This window comes from Onychomys torridus, chromosome 8 (assembly GCF_903995425.1).
Source record: "Onychomys torridus chromosome 8, mOncTor1.1, whole genome shotgun sequence".
Taxonomy (NCBI): domain Eukaryota; kingdom Metazoa; phylum Chordata; class Mammalia; order Rodentia; family Cricetidae; genus Onychomys; species Onychomys torridus.
Genome location: NC_050450.1, coordinates 93,749,582 through 93,770,319, shown reverse-complemented (window position 1 = coordinate 93,770,319; position 20,738 = coordinate 93,749,582). Strand labels below are relative to the sequence as shown.

The window sequence follows — 20,738 nt, the reverse complement described above, 5'->3', positions numbered from 1 at the left end:
TAAGTAAACATATAGTTCATGCCCAAATATGAAACAAACAAAAAAACCCCATTAATTATAAGCAATCAACTCTGACCATGAAGAAGCAAGTTAAGTGTAGAATTACAATAAAGGATTTGTGTAGTTTCCCTTCTATTTACTCACCACAGTATTTGCTATTCTTAGTTTGAAGAAATCAGGTCAAAACTAACTTAAGCTTCTATATCATGATTTCATAGGTTAGGTTGTATCAGCTCTACATAAATTGTATAAATTTCACAAGTTTATTGTGTTTAATTCAAACACTTCAAAATAAAAATAAATAAGCCAAGGTTTCTAATTTCTGTGTCAAAATAGCCCTCTGTTCCAGCAAAATGTTAAATCTGACAGCTGTTCTTTGGGGAGGCTCAGTATCATGAAAATCGAGATAATAAGGAAAAGAAACAGAAAAGAAGTATGGAAATTTATTGAGGCTGAGCCCAATGTGGTATAGAAATGTTAAGCAGTAATTAGATAGCACCACATGGCTGGTATCGCTCAGCTATCTATCAGCTTCAAATTTCTACTTATGAGAGTTACTAATGGGTTGGATAGAAAAGGCTAGTGCCCACTTTTCTCAGCCACCTCACTTAAAATGCACAAGTCACCTCAAATAGGGTTTCCACCTTCTTACTATTAGCATAATAGCAGGGATTAGTTTATTAGATTAGTGCATTAATCTATACCTCAATGAACAAGGAAATAAAACAGGATAAATTAAATTCAGGATCTGATATTGATGAACAGGGGGAAACAGAAGCAGAATAAGGCTGTAAGGTCTAGGCCTGTGAATGGTCCCAGGGACTTTCACAAAGACAGAAAACACCAAAGCTTTTGATGTCAGAACAAAGTTTTAAACTGGTCATGGTAGTGCATGCCTGTAATGCTAGCAGCACTTGAGATGCTGAGGCTGGAGGATTGGAGCCTGCTCTACATAGTGTGATCCTAGAACAAACCCAAGTTCTGATGATACAAATGATTTCCAGCAATAGATGGCTTAATCCCCCAACACAATTACTGAGCCAGAGAAAGAGTCTGCTTTTTGTTTGTTTGTTTTGTTTTTTTTGAGACAGGGTTTCTCTGTGTGGCTTTGCGCCTTTCCTGGAACTCACTTTGGAGACCAGGATGGCCTCTGAACTCACAGAGATCCACCTGCCTCTGCCTCCTGTGTGCTGGGATTAAAGGCGTGCGCCACCACCGCCCGGCAGGAGTCTGTTTTTAACCCCCCCCTTTTTTTTTTGTCAAAATTATGTCGATGAAACGTTAAATACTTCTCTCCATTATGTCAAATCTCTGCCCAGTTTCTGGGACAATAGGCACTGTGATATTTAAAATGGAAAAAGTTCAACATCAGCTCTGTAGCGCTGACCTCTGGATCTGCTCCTCCTTACATCACTCCAGATCTTTTCTGTTTAGGAAGAAAACATGTCCTTAGGTAGTCTACTGTTATTTTTGAAGAATATCAACTAATTTTTGATATCAGTAGAATATTTTCCCTGTGTCTAGTTCTCTAATAAGGTCAACAAGTTCAGAGTAAAAAACTGCTTAGAGTCTAGAAAATGGACTAGAAGAAACAATGCTGTGTTGTCCCTGAGAGTCCTCTCTAGACATGCACATGTCAGGCCCTGGTGTAGCTGATGTTGTTAGAGGCACTGAGTCGGTCTACTCTGGCCTACTGAGGACACTGGGTACTCTAGACAGAACTGAAGAGAATGTGGAAAACAGAAGGGAGAAAATATACAAGAAATGGAAGCTGAAGGCCATAAAGACAAACACTAAATGAAAAGCAGTTGCAGCCATTTTCTCTGAAAGGCTAGATTGGATCTGCCCTTTAGTTCTCAGTGAAATTCCAGGGAATCTCAACTATGAGATGAACATGGAAGTAACAAGGTTGGTGCTGTTCAATGCTGAGGAGGAGCTTGAATTCCAACTGAATGAAATTTAAGGGTGGTGTTTTTGATAAATAATTCCTCGTCCTGTTTACAAATATACTCTGTTCTCTCTTAAGTAAAATATGATGGCCATTGAGCAGCTGCATCAGTAAATCACCAAAGAACAGACCACCCAGCACCTGAAGCTGAAAGTGTATGCACCAGGCTGTTGTTGCTCTTAGTTAATAAACACTATTGGAGAACAAGCCCACATAGCTATAATATGCTTCATAAATACTGTATTTTCTCCTTTGTGAGCTCCTGAGGATTCTGTCTTTTGTAAGAAAGATATTGTTAACTTAGTGGTAGTCTGTTTGCCTTGGACCTTACCTGCTTTTCAATCATCTGATATACTCCAGGACAGGAAAATAGATCAGTTAGCAAGATATTGTTTGGGAATTGGCCTCAACGTGTTTATTAAGTAATTCTATATTAAATTTTTAACTATACAGTTTTTAATGTTGTGTCAGAAGCAATATCAGCAAGATTTGCAGTTTTCTTATCTGCCATTTCAGTTTCCAGAGTTTTAGTTAGCTATGATCAATGAGAAATAAAGAAAAAAATTACATGAATAAGCAAATTGTAAGTTACATTGTGTGCTTTCTGAGTACTGTGATGAAATATAAGACTACCCTATGTTGTCCTGCCTGGGACCTAAGCCATTTCTTTGTCTAGTGTGTCCATGTCGTACATATTGTACACCAACTAATCACTTAGTAGTCCTCTTAGCATACTGGATGTCGTGGCACCTGTGTTCAAGTAAACTTTATTTTATTTAATAATGTCCCTTGGTCGGGCGGTGGTGGCACATGCATTTAATCCCAGCAATCGGAAGGCAGACGCAGGTGGAGCTCTGTGAGTTTGAGGCCAGCTTGGTCTACAGAGCAGGATCCAGGACAGGCACCAAAACTACACAGAGAAACCCTGTCTCAAAAAAACCAAAAAATAAAAATAAATAAATAAAGTTAAAAAAAATATAAATAAAAAAAGTCCCTAAAGCCAAAGTGTAGTATTGCTGATTGACAAGTTGGATATGCTAAAGAGAATCTGTGAACTTGTTAAGTGTCTCTTTTAAGTGGAAAATATAAAGGCACAGTAAGATATTTTGAGAGACCACATTCATGTAACCTTTATTATTACACTATACCACTTCATTGTTTTTCACTTCTCATTGTGACTAATTTATAAATTAAACTCTATCATCAGCATATGTGAATAGAAAAAGCTATGATGCATATATGGTTGATCCTCTCTGCCCTTTCAGGTATATGTTGAAGGTTAGAAGACATAAGGCTAGGTTCTATCTTACAGCAAAATAACTTCATGAACATCATACAACATATGCAGAGACCCAGACTTGGTTACTGCTTGCTTTAAAAAGCTGGGCATCAAAATGCTAACAGCAGAAGGTGTTGCTCTTCATCTAGTCACAGGACTGTTACGACACTCCTGAAGTGTCTATTACTACAAAGGCAGGGGAGGAAAAGGCACATTCTCAACACTGTCTTTGAAATTGTACTAGTCTGGGTATTATATTGTAAGAGGGAATTATTTCTGCTTTTATGTAGGTCTAAGGTTTGGGATTTTTTTTTTTTTTTTTTTTGGTTTTTCGAGACAGGGTTTTTCTGTAGCTTTGGAGGCTGTCCTGGAACTCGCTTTGTAGACCAGGGCTGGCCTCGAACTCACAAAGATCCACCTGCCTCTACTGGGATTAAAGGTGTGTGCCACCACCGCCCGGCTAGGTTTGGGATTATTATGTAAATGTTAGCTCCTACAGAGCTCAACAGATCCTCTTCTTTCCATGCAAGCATGCTTCATTATTTCCTGTTCTAAGAAAATATCATAAATTCTGGTCTGCCTAGCTTAATATCATCATCAAAATCTGCAACTAGCTTTCTAATGAATCAGCATGAAGAAATAAGCTGAGAGGCTACCCACAAACATAGTTGTCATAACAAGGTCTGGTGAACAGCAGGGCCACAAGGGCAATAAAAACTCCGCAGTGTCAAGCTTTAGGCTCTTTGGTGAGTCACAGTGTGAGGAATAGGCAATACACTGCTAAACTCACTGAAGCCTGGCCTTGAGGAGAAGAGAAAAATCTCTGTGAGAAGCGTTCATTGAAGAGCAATTCCCACTGCTTTCTTACCCATGCTCAATGCTATACATTTAAAACAGGCTCAGAATTACTTCTCACAGATCTATATCTTACCTGGGATCACAGAGAAATTTGGTTTTCTCTCCTTCTTCTCTCCAGATCAGCCATTCTCGAAAAGAGGGGTGCACAAACATTCGAGTCATGTCTCTGCGCTTGATTAGGAACATGGAGAGGTTCTCCATTCTTTGCTGAAAGTCTTCCCATTCTAGTGTGCCTTCAATGCTCCCAGCATTGATGGCCTGGAAGATATGTTCATCAGTAAGTGGGTGGAGAGAGGCCACCGCCACATTCAGGAGAGGCATCACCCGGTCAAAGGAAGACTGAGTTGGGAACTTCATATTGCACTGGAGTAAATAAACCTCAGAGAGTGAGACAGGAACCACTTTGTAGCTAGAGCTCTTTAGCACTAGGTAACCTTTCTCTATGAGGTCAAATGTTAGTTTCAGGTATAGATATGACCCTTGACTGAGGGTCTTGAGGTGAGAACTGAGTTTGCCAAATGTAGTATTGTCCATCTTGCCATTAAGTGAGATGTTATTCTGAATCTCTGAGCTGCTGTGAATCCGGTGCAGGATGTAAGCCTGCAGGTCTTGATCTATGGCTTCATTCTCTTCTAGTCGGTCCAAAAAAATCCTATGGAAAGGCAGCAACTTGGTAATTTCCTAAAATAGAGGGAGAGGGGGAGGGGGAGGGGGAGGAGGAAGGGGAGAGGGAGAGAGAGAGAGAGAGAGAGGGAGAGAGAGAGAGAGATCGATCTTCAGTTTTCCTTAACTCTCTTATGACTATGAGGTCCAGAATTAAGTCTGAATTTCTGAGTGGCCAACGAGGAAAACAGTATTAAGCATGATATCCATAGACTAAAGCAAATTATGCACATAGTAAGAACATGGTTTTTCCTAATACTGAGACTTTTTATGAGTCTTTGTAAAGGGTACTTTAGGATCAAATTTAAGAACGTTTCTATCCATTCTCTTTGTTCCTTATACTCTAGCTTTACTGAAACCTTACCACCTCACTAAAAAGGGTTATTACCAAGATTATCAATAATCTTAACTTTGTCAAATTCAGTTTTCATTTTCTCACAGTCTCAGTGTGTATGACAGTTGACCACAACTTCCCACAGCATTTTTGGGAATCATTTTCAGCAGCCTGCTCCTAGGACATGTTCTCATTTTCTTATTACACTGACCAGTTTTACCCAGCCTCTTTTGCTAGCATCTCTTCCATTTCCCAGCCCACCTCAGGGTAAGGTCTCTATTAACTTTCCTTCCTTCTTTAGTCTTTCACATGCTCGAAAACAGTTCTCAATATCATCTGTTTTGCCAGATTAGTCAATTCTCCCAAGTTCTCACCCTGTATCTTGGTGTACCCAGCAATTTATACTTTGCTGTTTCACAGATAAACTTAATGTGACTAAATAAAAATTATTAAATTTCATACTCAATCACAAGACATTACCCATGTCAACAAATTGCTATTGTTGTCACTGACCCTGACACTAAACCCTTGGAGGCATCTGTGATCTTTGCTCCTAAATATAGCATTTGCTCACGTACTCACTAAACCTCCTGTATTCATTCTTGTTTTCTTGCTCATATTCATATTTAATCTGTCATCAAGTCTTTTTTAAATTTTTATTTTATTATGTAGCTTTGCTGGCCTTGAATTATTTTGCCTCAACTTTCAAAATAATGACATCACAGGCGTGAACTATCACACCTGGCTGATCAACTGCTTTTTATTCTCTTCCAAGATATTTTCCAAATCTGACTACCTCACATGTTTTCCACCATTATCACTAGTTTAAGACATCAACATTCACCTGTATTTCTGCTTATAATCTCCATCCTCTATAATGTATTATTTACACAACCAGAGGATAGATCTTTAAAAAAGGTAGATCAGATTTCATCACTTTCTGATGCTCCTTAGAGGGGCTTCTTCCATCTATCTAAAACAACGACCATTTCTATCTCTTTATATTATTTTATTTTTCTTCATAGTACTTGACATTACCCATAATATTACAATATGTTTAATTATATTTATTTTTGTTTGTATTCCTTCCTAAAAAAGTGTTATGAAAGCAGAGACATTGTATGTTTTAGACATTACTGAATCCTCACTAATTAGGACAGTGTAGGACATACTCAACTCAAGAAATGTCTATGGAAGCAATGAAAAAGCACACACGATTTTATGAGGAAAATAATTTTTAGAAATTCTTCATTGAAGATGAGTACAGTATCTTGGAAGTTACTGAAGGTCTCTATCCATTAAGACACTGAATTTGGACTTATGCATAAAATCTGGAATAAGCATAGTAGTCTGTCTGCTCTTCGGCACAGTTGAAAAATTAAGGTTTTTCTGCTCTATCTACCCAGACACTTAAAATTGCTTCTTCAATTATATATGATACCATGTTAGAACAGATTATCAGGATAATACTGCTTATGTATAAGTATCAAGAATAGAGATCATAGCTATGTGTAGTGGCACATATCTGTGAATCCAGTACTTGGGAGGTTGAGGCAGGAGGATCATGAGTTTGAGGGCTGACTGAGTTACACAGTGAAATGTTGTTAAAAACAAAAAACAAACAAAACAAAACAAACAAAAACCAAAGCCACACACAAGATTGTGTTTCTGGAGAGCTCTCCTATTTATATTTTTAACAACCAAGCTATTACCCAATAATTAGACTGTATATGAATTTAGCTGTAAAGATCATTATGTTGATCTAGACTCTGTAACTCAAATGACCCGCAGAATAATAGTAAACGTCTGTAAGGTGACAGGATTAGAGATACTGTTTCTGATCAAGAGAGTAGGCAATATAATTTGCCAATATATAGGAATAGTAGTAAAGGCTGGAAAAAAGGAAAAGTAGGAGACTTACTGTGACTCTTCTGTGTATTAATTATTGTAAGTGGGCTCTATCAAAATAGTGGGATGATTTATTAATTATTGTAAGTGGGCTCTATCAAAATAGTGGAATGAGTATATATTCTGAGATCTTTTTTTCTTTTCTTTTCGAGAACTCTATGAGATCTTACTAGTTATCAAGAAGGGATTTTTGTTTTTTAATTTAAATATAAGAAATAATGTTCTGGGGCTGGAGAGATGGCTCAGCAGTTAAGAGCTCTTCCAGAAGACTCCGGTTCAATTCCCAGCACCCACATGGCAGTTCACAACTGTCTGTAACTTCAAGATCCGACACCCTCACGTAGACATACATGCAGGCAAAACACCAATGCACAAAACAATGAAAAAAATTATTTAAAAACCCACTGTTCAGTCGGGCGGTGGTGGCACACGCCTTTAATTCCAGCACTCGGGAGGCAGAGGCAGGCAGATATCTGTGAGTTCGAGGCCAACCTGGGCTACCAAGTAAGTTCCAGGAAAAGGCGCAAAACTACACAGAGAAACCCTGTCTCCAACCCCCACCCCAAAAGAAAAAACAAAACAAAAAACACAAAACAAACAAAAACAAACAAACAAAACGAAACAAAAATCACTGTTCCAAGACACATATGAACAAAAGAATGGGAGCTACAAGCTTCACTCTAAAGTCCACAGCTTACATATTTTTACAGGCTCAATTCCACATTCCTGGTTCTTTCAATGAGTAGGGGAGATAATTTAAAGAAAACAAAACCTAATGTCTTAGTTGTAATAAATTTAATCTAAAGACCTAGTGTTGCCAATATTCACTAGAAGATGGCATATACAGAAACAACTTTACATTCATACCACCACCACCACCACCACCACCACCACCACCAACAACAACAACAACAACAACACCACCACCACCACCACCACCACCACCACCATCACCAACAACACCACCATCATCACCACCACCACCACCACCACCACCACCACCACCACCACCACCACCATCATCACCAACAACACCACCAACAACAACCAAGACGAGCTCAAGTAGAAGTGAAGAAGCAAAAAGTCTGAACTAGATTTTGCATAATTTTAAATGATTTAAAAGTGTGAAATGGAATTCAAAGAGTGAGACATTTTTCCTTTGTACTATTAAAGAATAGACTTTCTTTTCATGCTATTTTTTTCCTCCTTTAAAACTGATCTGGAACTCATGATCCTCTTTCTTCTGCTTTCCTCACGCTTGGATTACACACTCAGCCCTTTAGTGCTGTTCTGAGAAACATTTATGAAGCCTTTTCCAGAGAAATGGGAATAGGAACTTGAGAGTCACATAAGGAGGGAATGTTTTTCTAAATCATGTCTCTCAAACTTAAGCAGAGATAAGAGGAGTAGGAACTGGAACTTTTTCAGTTTAAGCTCCCTGCAAGGGAGATAATCTATGGTTCAGAAGCAAACAAACACATACCTGTAAACTGGTCCTAACTGTTACAATTAGTTTGAGCCAAGAAGGAAAATTTCCAATCATTTTACTGAGAAATGATACAATTGTATCCCCATAATCCGGTTTGTGAAATTCTGCTTCATTTAATCCATCAATTAAAATGATGAAATCTTCATCTGGGATTTTTCTCTCTGAGATAGAAAGAAACAAATTACTTCACAATTACCAAGTGGATAGGTAAGTTCTCATTGTGTCTTTAATCACATTATCAGTCTGGAAAAAAATGTATTAGGAAAGACCTCTCACGAGGCCTTAGGTATTCAGGGTGTATAACTTACAAAGACATGCAGTCATTCATTTGGTGAAGTAACTGTTTTTCATCAGGCCACATATATATGAGCATATGCTTTTGTTTGTTTTTGAGACAGGTTTCTCTGTATAATAGCTTTGGCTATCCTGGAATTCACTCTATAGACCAGGGTGGCTTTGAACTCGGAGATCCTTCTGTCTCTATTTCCCGAGTGCTAAGATTAAAGGTGTGTACCACCACTGCCAGGCTTATGAGCATGTGTATTATAGTTTCAGGAATACAGTATTTTCATTGTGAGAGTCTTAAAGTTGGAGTTATGAAGACTTGTATGTGGAAATCCACTGTTTTCTCACACATATAAAAGTTAAACAGATTGTGGTTGTTTCTATCATACCTTAAATATAATAATATCATACATTCTTTTGTGAATTCCTTAAAGACTGAGGTGGTATACAGAACTCTAAGTGAATGTGTTCTGGGAAGAGAGGATGGAAGAATGGGTAATGCATCTGTGGCAAGTATTTTTTTTTGAAAAACATTCCAAACACTTAAGTGTAAATAACAAGAATTTGTACCACATTTTCATTCTACAGTGTCATATAGATTAACATTTTTAAAAATTACATTTGTGATATATATGTGTGTGTGTATGGAGTCAATTCTCTCCTTTGATGATGTGTATCCCCAGAGGTTGAACTCGGGTTGGCAGGCTTGGAGGCATGTGCTTTTGCCCACTGAAGAGCAATCTCATTGGCCCTGAATATTTTAATGAATGATAAAAAATTAATTTGCTTATAAAATTAAATTTCATTTGCATAAATTTCCAGTAGAGTACATTATTAATTATATGAGTAAAACACAAGAATATTTCTCTTTTCTAAAGTGGGGACTAACATAGTTTGACAGTAGATTTGTCTACCATACAGAAGGTCCTGGATTTGATCTCTAGTACTTTTCAAAAAGGAAACATTTCTTCCTTAATCAGGACAATGATATTTTTTTTAAAATCCCTGTGAGGTTTTCTTGTTTAAGATTTTCCTTCTCCTCTTGGGAAAAGTTACTTAAAAGTTACCCAGGAATGTAGGCTTATGAGATGTTGACAAATAAGTTTATTTAAATCATCATTATATTTCTTTTTTTTAATACAAAGAATTTCCTAATGTTATGGACATTGTAAAACAATGAAAGATATTGCCAATTTCTTTTTCTTTGTCTAATGAGATTCTAATGATCTTTAGACTGCTTGTTAAATGTAACTAGTCTTCTAGAACGTTTCTTTATATTCATTTTCAAGCTTTTACAGATTAAAAGAATTTTTAAAATTAAAATTAAAAATGAGGACAAACAAAAACTGCTACTTCCTATTTTGCCACAAATGAACATTTTTTTTTCTTTTTGTTTTTTCAAGACAGGGTTTCTCTATGTAACATTCCTGGTTGTCCTAGAACTCGATTTGTAGACCAGGCTGGCCTTGACTTCACTGAGATCCATCTGCCTCTGCCTCTGCCTCCCAAGTGCTGTGATTAAAGATGTGGCCACCTGGCTATGTATGAACATTTAAAATGCAACTACTATTTATTTTTTGGTTGTGAGCCTCACTTTTAATGGCTGAGCCATGTCTACAGCCTGCAACTACTATCAGAATTATTTGATAATTATCAGAATTATTTCATAGAAAAATATTTTAATTAAAATAAAGATAATAACTTTTATATACTTTTAAAATCCATTACCTATCCCCATTCAAATTCTAGATAGTCTCATTTTCTTATTTTTTCATGGACTAATTGAAGACTTAAAATTCTTTGACCCTTATGAGTTATTGTTCTAGTTGACAAGTCACTGGAAAGGTTTCCCCAGCTCTCTGACTTTTGTTTTAAACCATGTGAATAACATTCCCTGGGTATTCCTCATTACCTCTGATTACATATAGCCTCAATAAATCTTTGGAGTCTTCCCTAATAGCTCCATTCTAAAACTGTACATAGCTGCCTGAGGTAAGTAATGATCACAGACATTGCAAGAGAAGAAGCAGCAGCTAGAGCTGAAGTCACAACTGAATCTTACAGTGCTCCTATACTAGTACATCACTCAGGAGTTATTAATAAAGAACCACAGGGCATTTTTCTTCATCAGAGTCATCTTTCCTTAGTTATGATGCTACCTTCTCCTTTCATTTCATATTAGTGACTAAAGTAAATGCCTGCTGAGAAACTTCACACTTGTAGAACCTTTAAAAATTTTGGAAAATATTCTATTTTTTTAAAAGTAAAAGTGTATTATTTGAAATCTAAGTTCTGACTTAGATTTTCCATAAAACTTTCTTGGGAGGAAAACCTTTCGGTACCCTGAGATTAAAATGTATATATGGTAAACAGAGGCCATTTCAACTATATATTCATACAACCAAAACCCTCATCAAATTAAAGAATGGTTCTGCTAGTCAAGCAAATTCCTTTAGGTTCCCTTCCTGTCAGCGCTTAATGGGCAAATAACCATTGTTTTGATTTCTATCACCATAGGCTACACATACATTTGTTTCTTTTGATCAATAAAAAGTTTCTGAGACTAACATTGTTGAGTATAGTATTCTTTCTTTTTATTACTAAGAATAATTCTATTGAACGAATATACAACCTGCTTATCCACTATGTTGATGAACATCTGGGTTTATGTACTAATTAGGATGATTATATGGATGATCTTTTATTGTTAACATGATAAATCATAGTGATTAACTTGCAAGAATTAACTAACACTGCATTCCTGGACAAGCAGAAACTAACTTTGCTATTAGCTTTTATCTTCTTCTAGGATTTGTTATAATGGCCACAAGGAATTATGGTCTATAATCTATTTCTTCTTTTTTTATTTTTTAAAGGTCTTTATGGTTGACATTTTGATGTCAATGTTATAATTGCCTAATGAAAATAAACTATGACATGTTCTTCCTGTTTTTTTAAAAACATCTGTATCAGACTTTTATTTTTTTCTCAAAATGTTGACTATAATCATTAAAATCATTTGAACCTATAGTTTTCACAGTAGCTTTTCCTCTTTTAAATTATTACTAAATTTAACTGAGCCGGGCAGGGGTGCGCACGCCTTTAATCCCAGCACTTGGGAGGCAGAGCCAGGCGGATCTCTGTGAGTTTGAGGCCAGCCTGGGCTACGGAGCGAGATCCAGGAAAGGCGCAAAGCTACACAGAGAAACCCTGTCTAGAAAAACAAAACAAAACAAAACAAAACAAAATTAACTGATATAATGCTATGTAGGTTTTCGATTTCTTTTAGAGTTACCATCTGGTAAGTTGTGTGTTTGTTTTAAGAACAACCAGGTCACTTCAGCGAATTTGTTTACTTTTACTGTTGTGAACTTTAGTGTGCCAGCCCTTCATTTCTGACGCTGTGTCTTGAACGGTTGCTGAGGCTTGCTTACCCAATTTCAATCGCCTTTCTACTGCACTTGTTTCTGTTCTTCGATCCTTCCCTCTTTATACTAACTCTGTTTATTTCCCTTATGTTTTTCTAGTTTAAGTAAGAAACTTACGCACTCAGGAGGCAGAGGCAGGCGGATCTCTGTGAGTTCAAGCCAGCCTGGGCTACCGAGTGAGTTCCACGAAAGGTGCAAAGCTACACAGAGAAACCCTGTCTCAAGAACCCCCTCCCCCACCCCACCCCTCAAAAAAAGAAACAAAAAAGAAACTTACATAAGTAATTTTATATTATTCACTTTGAAATATTACACATTCTTCATATGACCTGCTCTTTGACCCATAGATTATTTAGAAGTAGGTTAACTTATAAATATTTAGGGGTTTTATCTTACTGATTTCTAATTTAATTCCATTGCTTGAGAACTCTGCTGCAATATTTTAACTTTTTGGGGGTGTGCACATCCACAAATACAGGCCAGTGGACAACCTGGGTGCTGTTCCCTAGGTGGTGTCTTTTTTTTGAGACAGGCTCTCTTATTGGCCAGGGACTTGCCAAATAGGCTAGAACGACTGTCTAGTGAGCCCTAGTGACCCAGCTGTCTTCTTCTCCCCAGCACTGGGATTACAAGGTGTACCTCTATTCCTGTTTTTGTTTTAAAATAGGTATTGAACTTAGGTCCTTATAATGTGTTAGACTAAGGTAGCTCCCTAGACTGATGTAACTTTGATTTTTGTTTGTTTTATATACTCGAACCTAGCCTTGAATTCACAGTCCTCCCACATCAGTGTCCTAAGTGCTGGGATTCTTGGCATGCACCACTATACTCAGACAACTTTTAGAATTTTTGAGACTTGTTCAGAATATAGTTTATGTTTTCTTGAAGAAAATACATATTCTGTATTTATTGGGTAATATTCTTTAAATATCAATCAGAGCAAGTTGGTTCAAATCTTCTGTACCTTTAATTTTTTTCCCTCTACTTGTTTAAATAGTTACTGAGAGTCATTAAAATCTGCATCTTTAACAGGGCATTGCTTATTTAACTCTTTGATCAGTTTTGGATTTATAAAATCGTGATACTCGGTACAGAATTTAGGATTATTATATTATATCTCCTGATGAATGGCTTTCGTTTCTATTAATTATCTTTATTAACACTCCTTGTCTAGAAGTCTATTCTGATATTAGTAAACTACTCTAGATTTCTTACAGTTTATGTTATACCCACTATTTCTCTATCTTTTCATTTTCAATTGTATCAAATTTGAGTAATTATGTAGACAACATATGGATCAGATCTTGTTCTTTATTCAGTCTGACAGTTTCTACATTTTAATGTACTTACTCTATATTTCACATCTAATTCTTTAATATGAATTATCTAATCTTTTCTATTATTTAGTTTTTTTCTTTTTGGTTAATCATACATTTTTTAATGTTTTGTAAATTGTTTTTACAATTGCTGTTCATGACTTTAAGGGTGAGTAGAAACTACCAGAATTAAGTTGAAGCAATTGAACTCACTCAGAATTATATTAGTAGGGATATCTAAAGCTGGTTATAAAGAAATCAATGAGTAGATATATCTTACAGTACAATTATAAACTGTTTTATTATGGTTGAGAATTTGAAGGAGACTCAACAAACATCTTTATATAAAATACCCAAGCAGTGCCAGGCTTGGTGGTGCATGCCTTCAATCCCAGCACAGGGGTGGGAGTGGGATACGGGGGTGAGGAGCAGAGGCAGACAGGTCTCTGTGAGTTTGAGGTAAACCTGGTCTACATAGCGAGCTCCAGGACATCAAGGACTACATAGAGACCATGTCTCAACAAAACAAAACAAAAACATGCATATGAGCAGTTTCCCCTTTTATGCCTCTATTCAAAATATATTTCCTGAAATATCTACCATGTTAAAGGTTAAAATAATATGAATGATAAAAGCTGAACACAAGTAAGGTTTTAAATTCAATTGCATATAATTTAGTCAAAGAGAAGTGCAGAAACAACTAATATTTGTACATCACAAAGCTTATCTGGCATATAGTAATTACTCATTAAATGTTCATGTTAAACAGGGCAGTGGTGGCACATGCCTTTAATCCCAGCACTTGGGAGGCAGAGGCTGGCAGAGCACTGTGAGTTCAAGGCCAGCCAGTCTACAGAGCTAATTTCAGGACAGCCAAGGCTACACAAAGAAACGCTGTCTTGAAAACCAAAACACAATACAACAAAACAAAATTCATGTTAAGTTTTAAGATTTTTACATAAATAATGGGTTGAGTAGCACAACTGAGATACCTAATCATTATTTTTCTGTTTGGCTTCCAGTGCTGATAAAAACACTATGAATGGAGGGAGGCTGATAAGGTGGCTTACTAGGTAAAGGAACCTGCTTCCACATCTGATGACACCTATGAAATTAGGTAAAAATACAGTGTTAGGTATATGGATACTGTGTAGGCTTAATAGGAAAGAATTTAGGGCAAGAGTAGAATTTCCCTAGTGCTGGACCTGGTGCACAAGCAGCCACTGCAGACTTAGCAGTCTGAGAAAGAAAAGTCACTATGAGGAAGGGACACAGTAGGCAGATGTTGTATATTCACTTGTAGAGAGTTTGAAAACTAGGGGGTTCAGGTAGAACAGCAACAAGTACAGAGGGTCTTGGAGTTTGCAGAGGAGCTGTGTTCTTGGTTTTTCCGACTATGGGACTCTGGATGCAGACTCTTAGGGGAGGATTGGAGTTGAAATGCAACAATATTATGAGGTTCATGGGCTGGTAAAGATTCCAGTGGCAGCTTTTGACCTGTGGTCACTAATTCAGGACAGTTTAGATCTGAGTCCTGAGTGCCAGGGGGAGTTTTCCCGGAGGCGAGCGTGGGTGAGACAAAACCCTCCACTCTGCTATAGCTGCTGCTAGATGGGAATGCTTTTACAAAATCGTTCAATCAGGGTCAGTTCCCTCTTGGCCATGAAGCCAAGTCTTGGAATGAGACAAAGGAGGAAGTGAAGGGCTTGAGAGACTTAATTTCTCTTTCTCAAAAATTGGAGGCTCTTCAGGTCTCTCCTTCTCAGAAGGGTACTCATCTTTCTTCTGTAGGAGCAGAATTAGACTCACCTGTGGGGTCCTCTATCAGAATGAGAAAGTTGCTCATGATTGCCCTGGCGCAAAAGCCTCCCAGAACATGGAAAACGCTCACTGCTAGTTCTGTGTCTCCCCTTCAAACCAGTATCAGAGAAGCAGCTAGCAGAGGGAAGGAGGTGCAAGGATTTCAAATGTTCCCCATAATTGAGCAGCAAGACACCCATGGTAATAATGTGCGAGTGCATATTCTAATTCCTTTTAAATAACTTAAGGAATTAAAAACTACATGCAACCAATATGGCCCGACAGCTGTGTTTACACAAGCTTTGTTAGAAAGTCTTCCTTTAGAGGCCTTGCCTCCTGGGACTGGAAACAAATGGCCAGAGCTTGTTTGTGAGGTGGAGATTATTTGTTGGGGAAAAGCGAGTTTGTGGAGCAATGTCAGGCCACAGCTGAAATAAAAGGGTCCAGCAGATTCCCATTACTTTTGATATGCTTGCTAGAGAAGGCCCTTATTGGGAGACAGGTCAACAGTTAAATTTTGATGTGGCAGTGTATGCTCAGGTTAATGCAGCTGCCAAAAAGGCCTAGAATAAGCTTCCACCATCTGAAAGACAAACTGAGGATTTATCATAGATAAGGCAAGGGCCTGATGAATTGTTTCAGGATTTTGTTTCCAGGCTAATGCAAACAGCAGGCAGGTTAATTGGAGATTCAGAAGCTGGACTTCTGCTTGTTAAATGGCTCACCTATGAAAATGCTAATGCTGCTTGTCAGGCTGCTTTAAGACCTTTTAGAAAGAAAGGAAACATCTCTGACTGTATTAGACTTTGCTCAGATATAGGGTCTTCATACCACCAGGGGATAGTCATGACTGTGGCATTACAGGGAAAAACAGTCAAGGATATTCTTTAAAAAAAAAAAAAATTATTTATTTATTATGTATACAGTGTTCTGCCTACATGTGTCCCTGCAGGCCAGAAGAGGGCGCTAGATCTCATTACAAGTGGTTGTGAGCCACCATGTGGTCGCTGGGAATTGAACTCAGGACCTCTGGAAGAGCAGTCAGTGCTCTTAACCACTGAGCCATCTCTCCAGCCCTCAAGGATGTTCTTTACCAGCAAAGAAGTTATGGCTTCAGGCAAGGGAAAGCTGCTTTGGGTGTGGCCAGATAGGACCTGAAAGGGAGTGTTTTGTAAGGGAAAAAGCTTAAGGGCAAATAATGAACCTGGGTTGGGCTAATAGATAACTATCAAGGACAGATACACAGGGGAATCTGTTTCAGGGAAATGGATGGAGGGGCTAGCCCCAGGCCTGGACAAAGCAGATCTCTAGGGGAATTCTGCAGGCTGTCTCCCAGCAAAGAAATATATTCAGGATCTCTATAGAGAAATCCCAGGTAGTGCTGGATTAGATCTCAGTTCTTCCATCTATACAGTTTTTTACTCCTGAAATGGGGATGCAGGCACTCCCTAACTGGTATCATGAAATATTTCTCCTTATATGGGGATACCAAAAATTATTAAAACTGATAATGGTTCTGGATATAGTAGTAAAACATTTCAGTAATTCTGTTCCCAATGGCAAATTGAGTATAAAACAAGCATTCCTTACAATACTCAAGGATAAGGCATAGTGGAAAGAGCCCATGGCAGTCTCAAGATGAAGCTTCAAAAAATTGAGAAGGGGGAATTGTACTCTCAGTCACCACATAATACATTGAATCATGCTCTTTTCATTCTGAATTTTTTGAACGTGGATGTCCATGAGCAATCTGCTGTGGATAGATTTTTGGCATGATGGCACGGAGCGACTTTTGCTCAGGTGAAATGGAAAGATCCTTGCTCAGGATAATGGGAGGGCCCCAACCCTGTCCGTCCGTCCCTTCCCCCAAGACAGGGTTTCTCTGTGTTGCTTTGCGCCTTTCCTAGATCTCGCTCTGTAGAACTCAGAGATCTGCCTGCCTCTGCCTCCCGAGTGCTGGGATTAAAGGCATGTGCCACCACTGCCCTGTCCAACCCTGTTTTAATATGGGGTCAAGGGCATGTTTGTGCTTTTTCACAAGATGAAAATGAAGCTCAATGACTGCCTGAGCATTTGGTGTGGTGTGTGAACATAGGAATGTCAGCTTTGATGATACTGTAACTGCTGATGCTCCTCCATAGGAGCTGGAGTGAGAGCAGCTGAATAGTGTTCTTGATCCACTGATGTTCCATCCTGCAGTATGGGGAAAGCAGGAGAGTAAGGGAACCCTCCAGACTGCTGAGAAGGAGTTTGGAACAAAGATTTTTGTTGCTATTTGGTATTCAAGGACTGAGACTGTGAAAGCTGGAATGTAAATGGAGCCAGAGCCACATGGCTTCTGGTTGCTAGTGGCAAATCAATGCGTGGCTTCTTTAAGAGACAGTTCCTGATTCCTACTAGTAGAGCAGACAGCTTTCCAAAGAGCTCTGTAGCAGCTCAGTTACCTTGGCAACCACCTTTTTCTCAAGACAAGGTTCCTTGGGAAAGACTGCCATAAAATGCTGCTGTATTTGAGAGTGAAGTTTCAGCAATGCTTGTTTGAACTGAGTTGAACTGTTGCATTCAGGAGCTGCAACAAATTTGGATAAAGGGACTGCCTCTCTGGCTGGCGATTGGCCTACCAGGCACACTTCCATCATGGTGGTGTGTTGCAACTGGCTCCAGGATGGCTGGGAGGGCCCATCGGGAAGGTGGCTTGGCACTGCCCCAAGTGTTACAGCCCTCTGGCAGCAGTGCTTGCTGAATCTCAGGGCTGAGGGAACCAGATACAAAGACTGCAGAGCTGCTGATGAGTTAGGATCTAATTTTAAACTTTCAGTGGAACTTTAAGATTGTTACTAGAACTGACTTTTTTGAGCTTTTGCAAACCTCAGAAATGTAACAGTTTCGAGTTCATCTACAATTTTAACTGTGGTGACTCACGATTCATGTACTCTCTGTCTTGTTGGAAGTAAATGTAAATAATTCTGTTAAGAGATCTCTTTTAGATGTTTGCTAAAGTTTGTAAAGTATAAATAGTCCTATAGAGAGTTTGCTTTTGGATATAAGTTTGTAAGCATTATAAATATGGACAGTAATATTCATGCTAGAAATATGTTAACCTGTTGATTTTAATGAACCATGGTTTGGTGAAGTTGAGGAAGTCTTTAGGTTTGATGCAGTTGCATCAGAAGTTTATTGATTTATTTGATGCATTGGTATCAAGAGTTTATTGATTTAAAAAAGGTCTTGGTGCAGCTAAGGCTGTTATAGACATCTTAGATCCATTCCAAAAAGACATTCCATCTTGGTCATCCTCTACTCCTTTACTGGGGGTATGTGGCAGCCATAGGGATTGCTATGGTAGTTCCAGCTAGTTGCAAGCTCTTAGGGATCTGATTCAGGGCTGAGTTAAGCCCTGTACTTTTCTCTGCCAGTGGCTGGTAGTCAGAGACAGGTAAGCCCTTTTTGCTAGCTGCCAACCTAAGATAGAGTACACTTGACAGAAAGTGTATGTCCATGATGGGTAAGGCTGATTAGTGAAGAAGACCACCTAGGACAGGAACAGTCCATCTGAGGGGCTTGCGGGGCCCTTTAAAATATTAAGAAGGGGGAGTTGTAGAGACCCACAGAGGTTTCCTCTCTTCTCCTCATATGAACCCTGGGAAAGTTGGGAGTTGTCCTCCCATAGAAAGCTATAGAGGAAGAGACCCATCCTCATCCTCTGGCCTCTGTACATGTGGATGCGTATATTCATGTGCAGGTAATATATATGCAACCCTCCCCACACACCAACCCACTTCCCCACACCAACAAAAAATTAATTAATTAATTAATTAATTTTTAAAAAAGGTAAAATAGTGTGTAGCAGAGAGAGGTTTAGGAAGTATGCACTGGCTTAAGGAGGAGAGTGTACTTAGGCTTTAATGGAGACCAAGGCTGTGGAGGACAAGGGAGGAAAGCATGAGAGGAAGATAGAGTCCATTAATTACATTTTCATTTAAAAAATTAGCTTTTTCTGATACAATTTATGTACCACAAAATGTCTATACACTCTTTAAGTACCTTTCAAAGTGAATAGTTAAGTGATTTCTAGTATAAATACTCAAGTGTACAACCACAGGATGCTTTTATTTGCATGGACAGGGCAATAAATATACTGCAGATATTTTCTAACTATACAACATTCTATATTATAGAGTTTCTAAGCACAGAAATCCTGTTAACAGTGAGCAGGAGCTACAATTTTACTGATTTATTCTAATTCCACAGAAAGGATTAGAAGCTCTACTATGTTTATTATAAGAAAACTGAAATTTAGAAACCAAAATGAGAACTTTTACAAAGGAACAAAGAAGTATCAATTTCTACAGGAACTTGTTCTTTCTAAATAGGGTCTTATTATATTGCCTAGGTTGGGCTTGACTTCCTGGACTCAAGCAGTCCACTTACCCCAGCCTCTTCCAAGTGTTGGGACTACATGTGTGTACCATCACACTCCACTCAAGCAGTCTTTTGTAAACTATATTCTGTAGACATCAGCTATGGGACATTTAGTTTTGGCAATGTAATAAACATAATTATTGCTACATCATGACCCAAGTGACCAGAGCTCCTTAAGACGTCATCTATACCTTTGTGGAGGTTCTCCAGAGGCTCTAGGACTCCCCTCCGGAAGGAGGCCATGGGGTCTTGAACACAGGACCGGAGGCTTAGCATGCTTTGCAAGTGAGGCTCCCGAAGAAGCTGCTCCCGGTAAGCTGTCAGCTGGGGTGAGCGGCAGAGCAGGGCAGCAACATTGTGGACAAATTCTGGTACCAGGCAGGTGTAGGCATTATCTGCTTGGCAATAGTGATAGGCAACCACCTACATAAAGACGAGATTGCAAACAAGCTTATCAGCAACTATGGTTACTATATGTCCATTCCCCGTCTTTGATTTCTCCATTTCCTTATTTTTTTTCAAATAAAAATAAAAGTTACTAGCTGGGCAGTGGTGGAGCATGCCTTTAACCCCAGCACTCCGGAGGCAGAGCCAGGCGGATCTCAGTGAGTTCGGGGCCAGCCTGGTCTACCAAGTGAGTTCCAGGAAAGGTGCAAAACTACACAGAGAAACCCTGTCTCGAAAAACCAAAACCAAAAAACAACAAAAAAGAATATTTCCATTGTATATACTTATAATATCACAATCTAAAGTTAATATTTATAAATAAAAATAGCATATTCCTTCTGGATTGTAAGAAACAGGAAGCAAGACTGAGAATGAAGATGTACATTAATATTGCTAACATTTATTCAAAACAGTAGTATAGAAAAGGCTACTATGTAACAAAGCATTAGAAATAAAACAATTAGAGGAAAATCATGTTACTCTAAACAGATACACATGCTTATATCACTTTTTGGGTACAGTTGTGTTGTTTTTGTTGTTGTTGTTTTTTGGAGACAGGAT

At 38.4% G+C, this 20,738-nt stretch overlaps 1 protein-coding gene across 11 annotated transcripts in view; it reads right to left on the bottom strand.

Moving 5' to 3' along the window:
• Tanc2 (tetratricopeptide repeat, ankyrin repeat and coiled-coil containing 2) overlaps window positions 1-20,738 on the bottom strand; it is a 332,046-nt gene that overhangs the window by 64,367 nt on the left and 246,941 nt on the right. For all 11 annotated transcript variants that reach the window (XM_036197446.1, XM_036197448.1, XM_036197449.1 and 8 more), the window contains 3 exons: window positions 19,922-20,153; window positions 8,474-8,640; window positions 4,159-4,766 (listed from right to left, as the gene is read on the bottom strand). In XM_036197446.1, coding sequence (XP_036053339.1) covers window positions 4,159-4,766; window positions 8,474-8,640; window positions 19,922-20,153 — 1,007 coding nt within the window. The remainder of the gene's footprint in view (window positions 1-4,158; window positions 4,767-8,473; window positions 8,641-19,921; window positions 20,154-20,738) is intronic.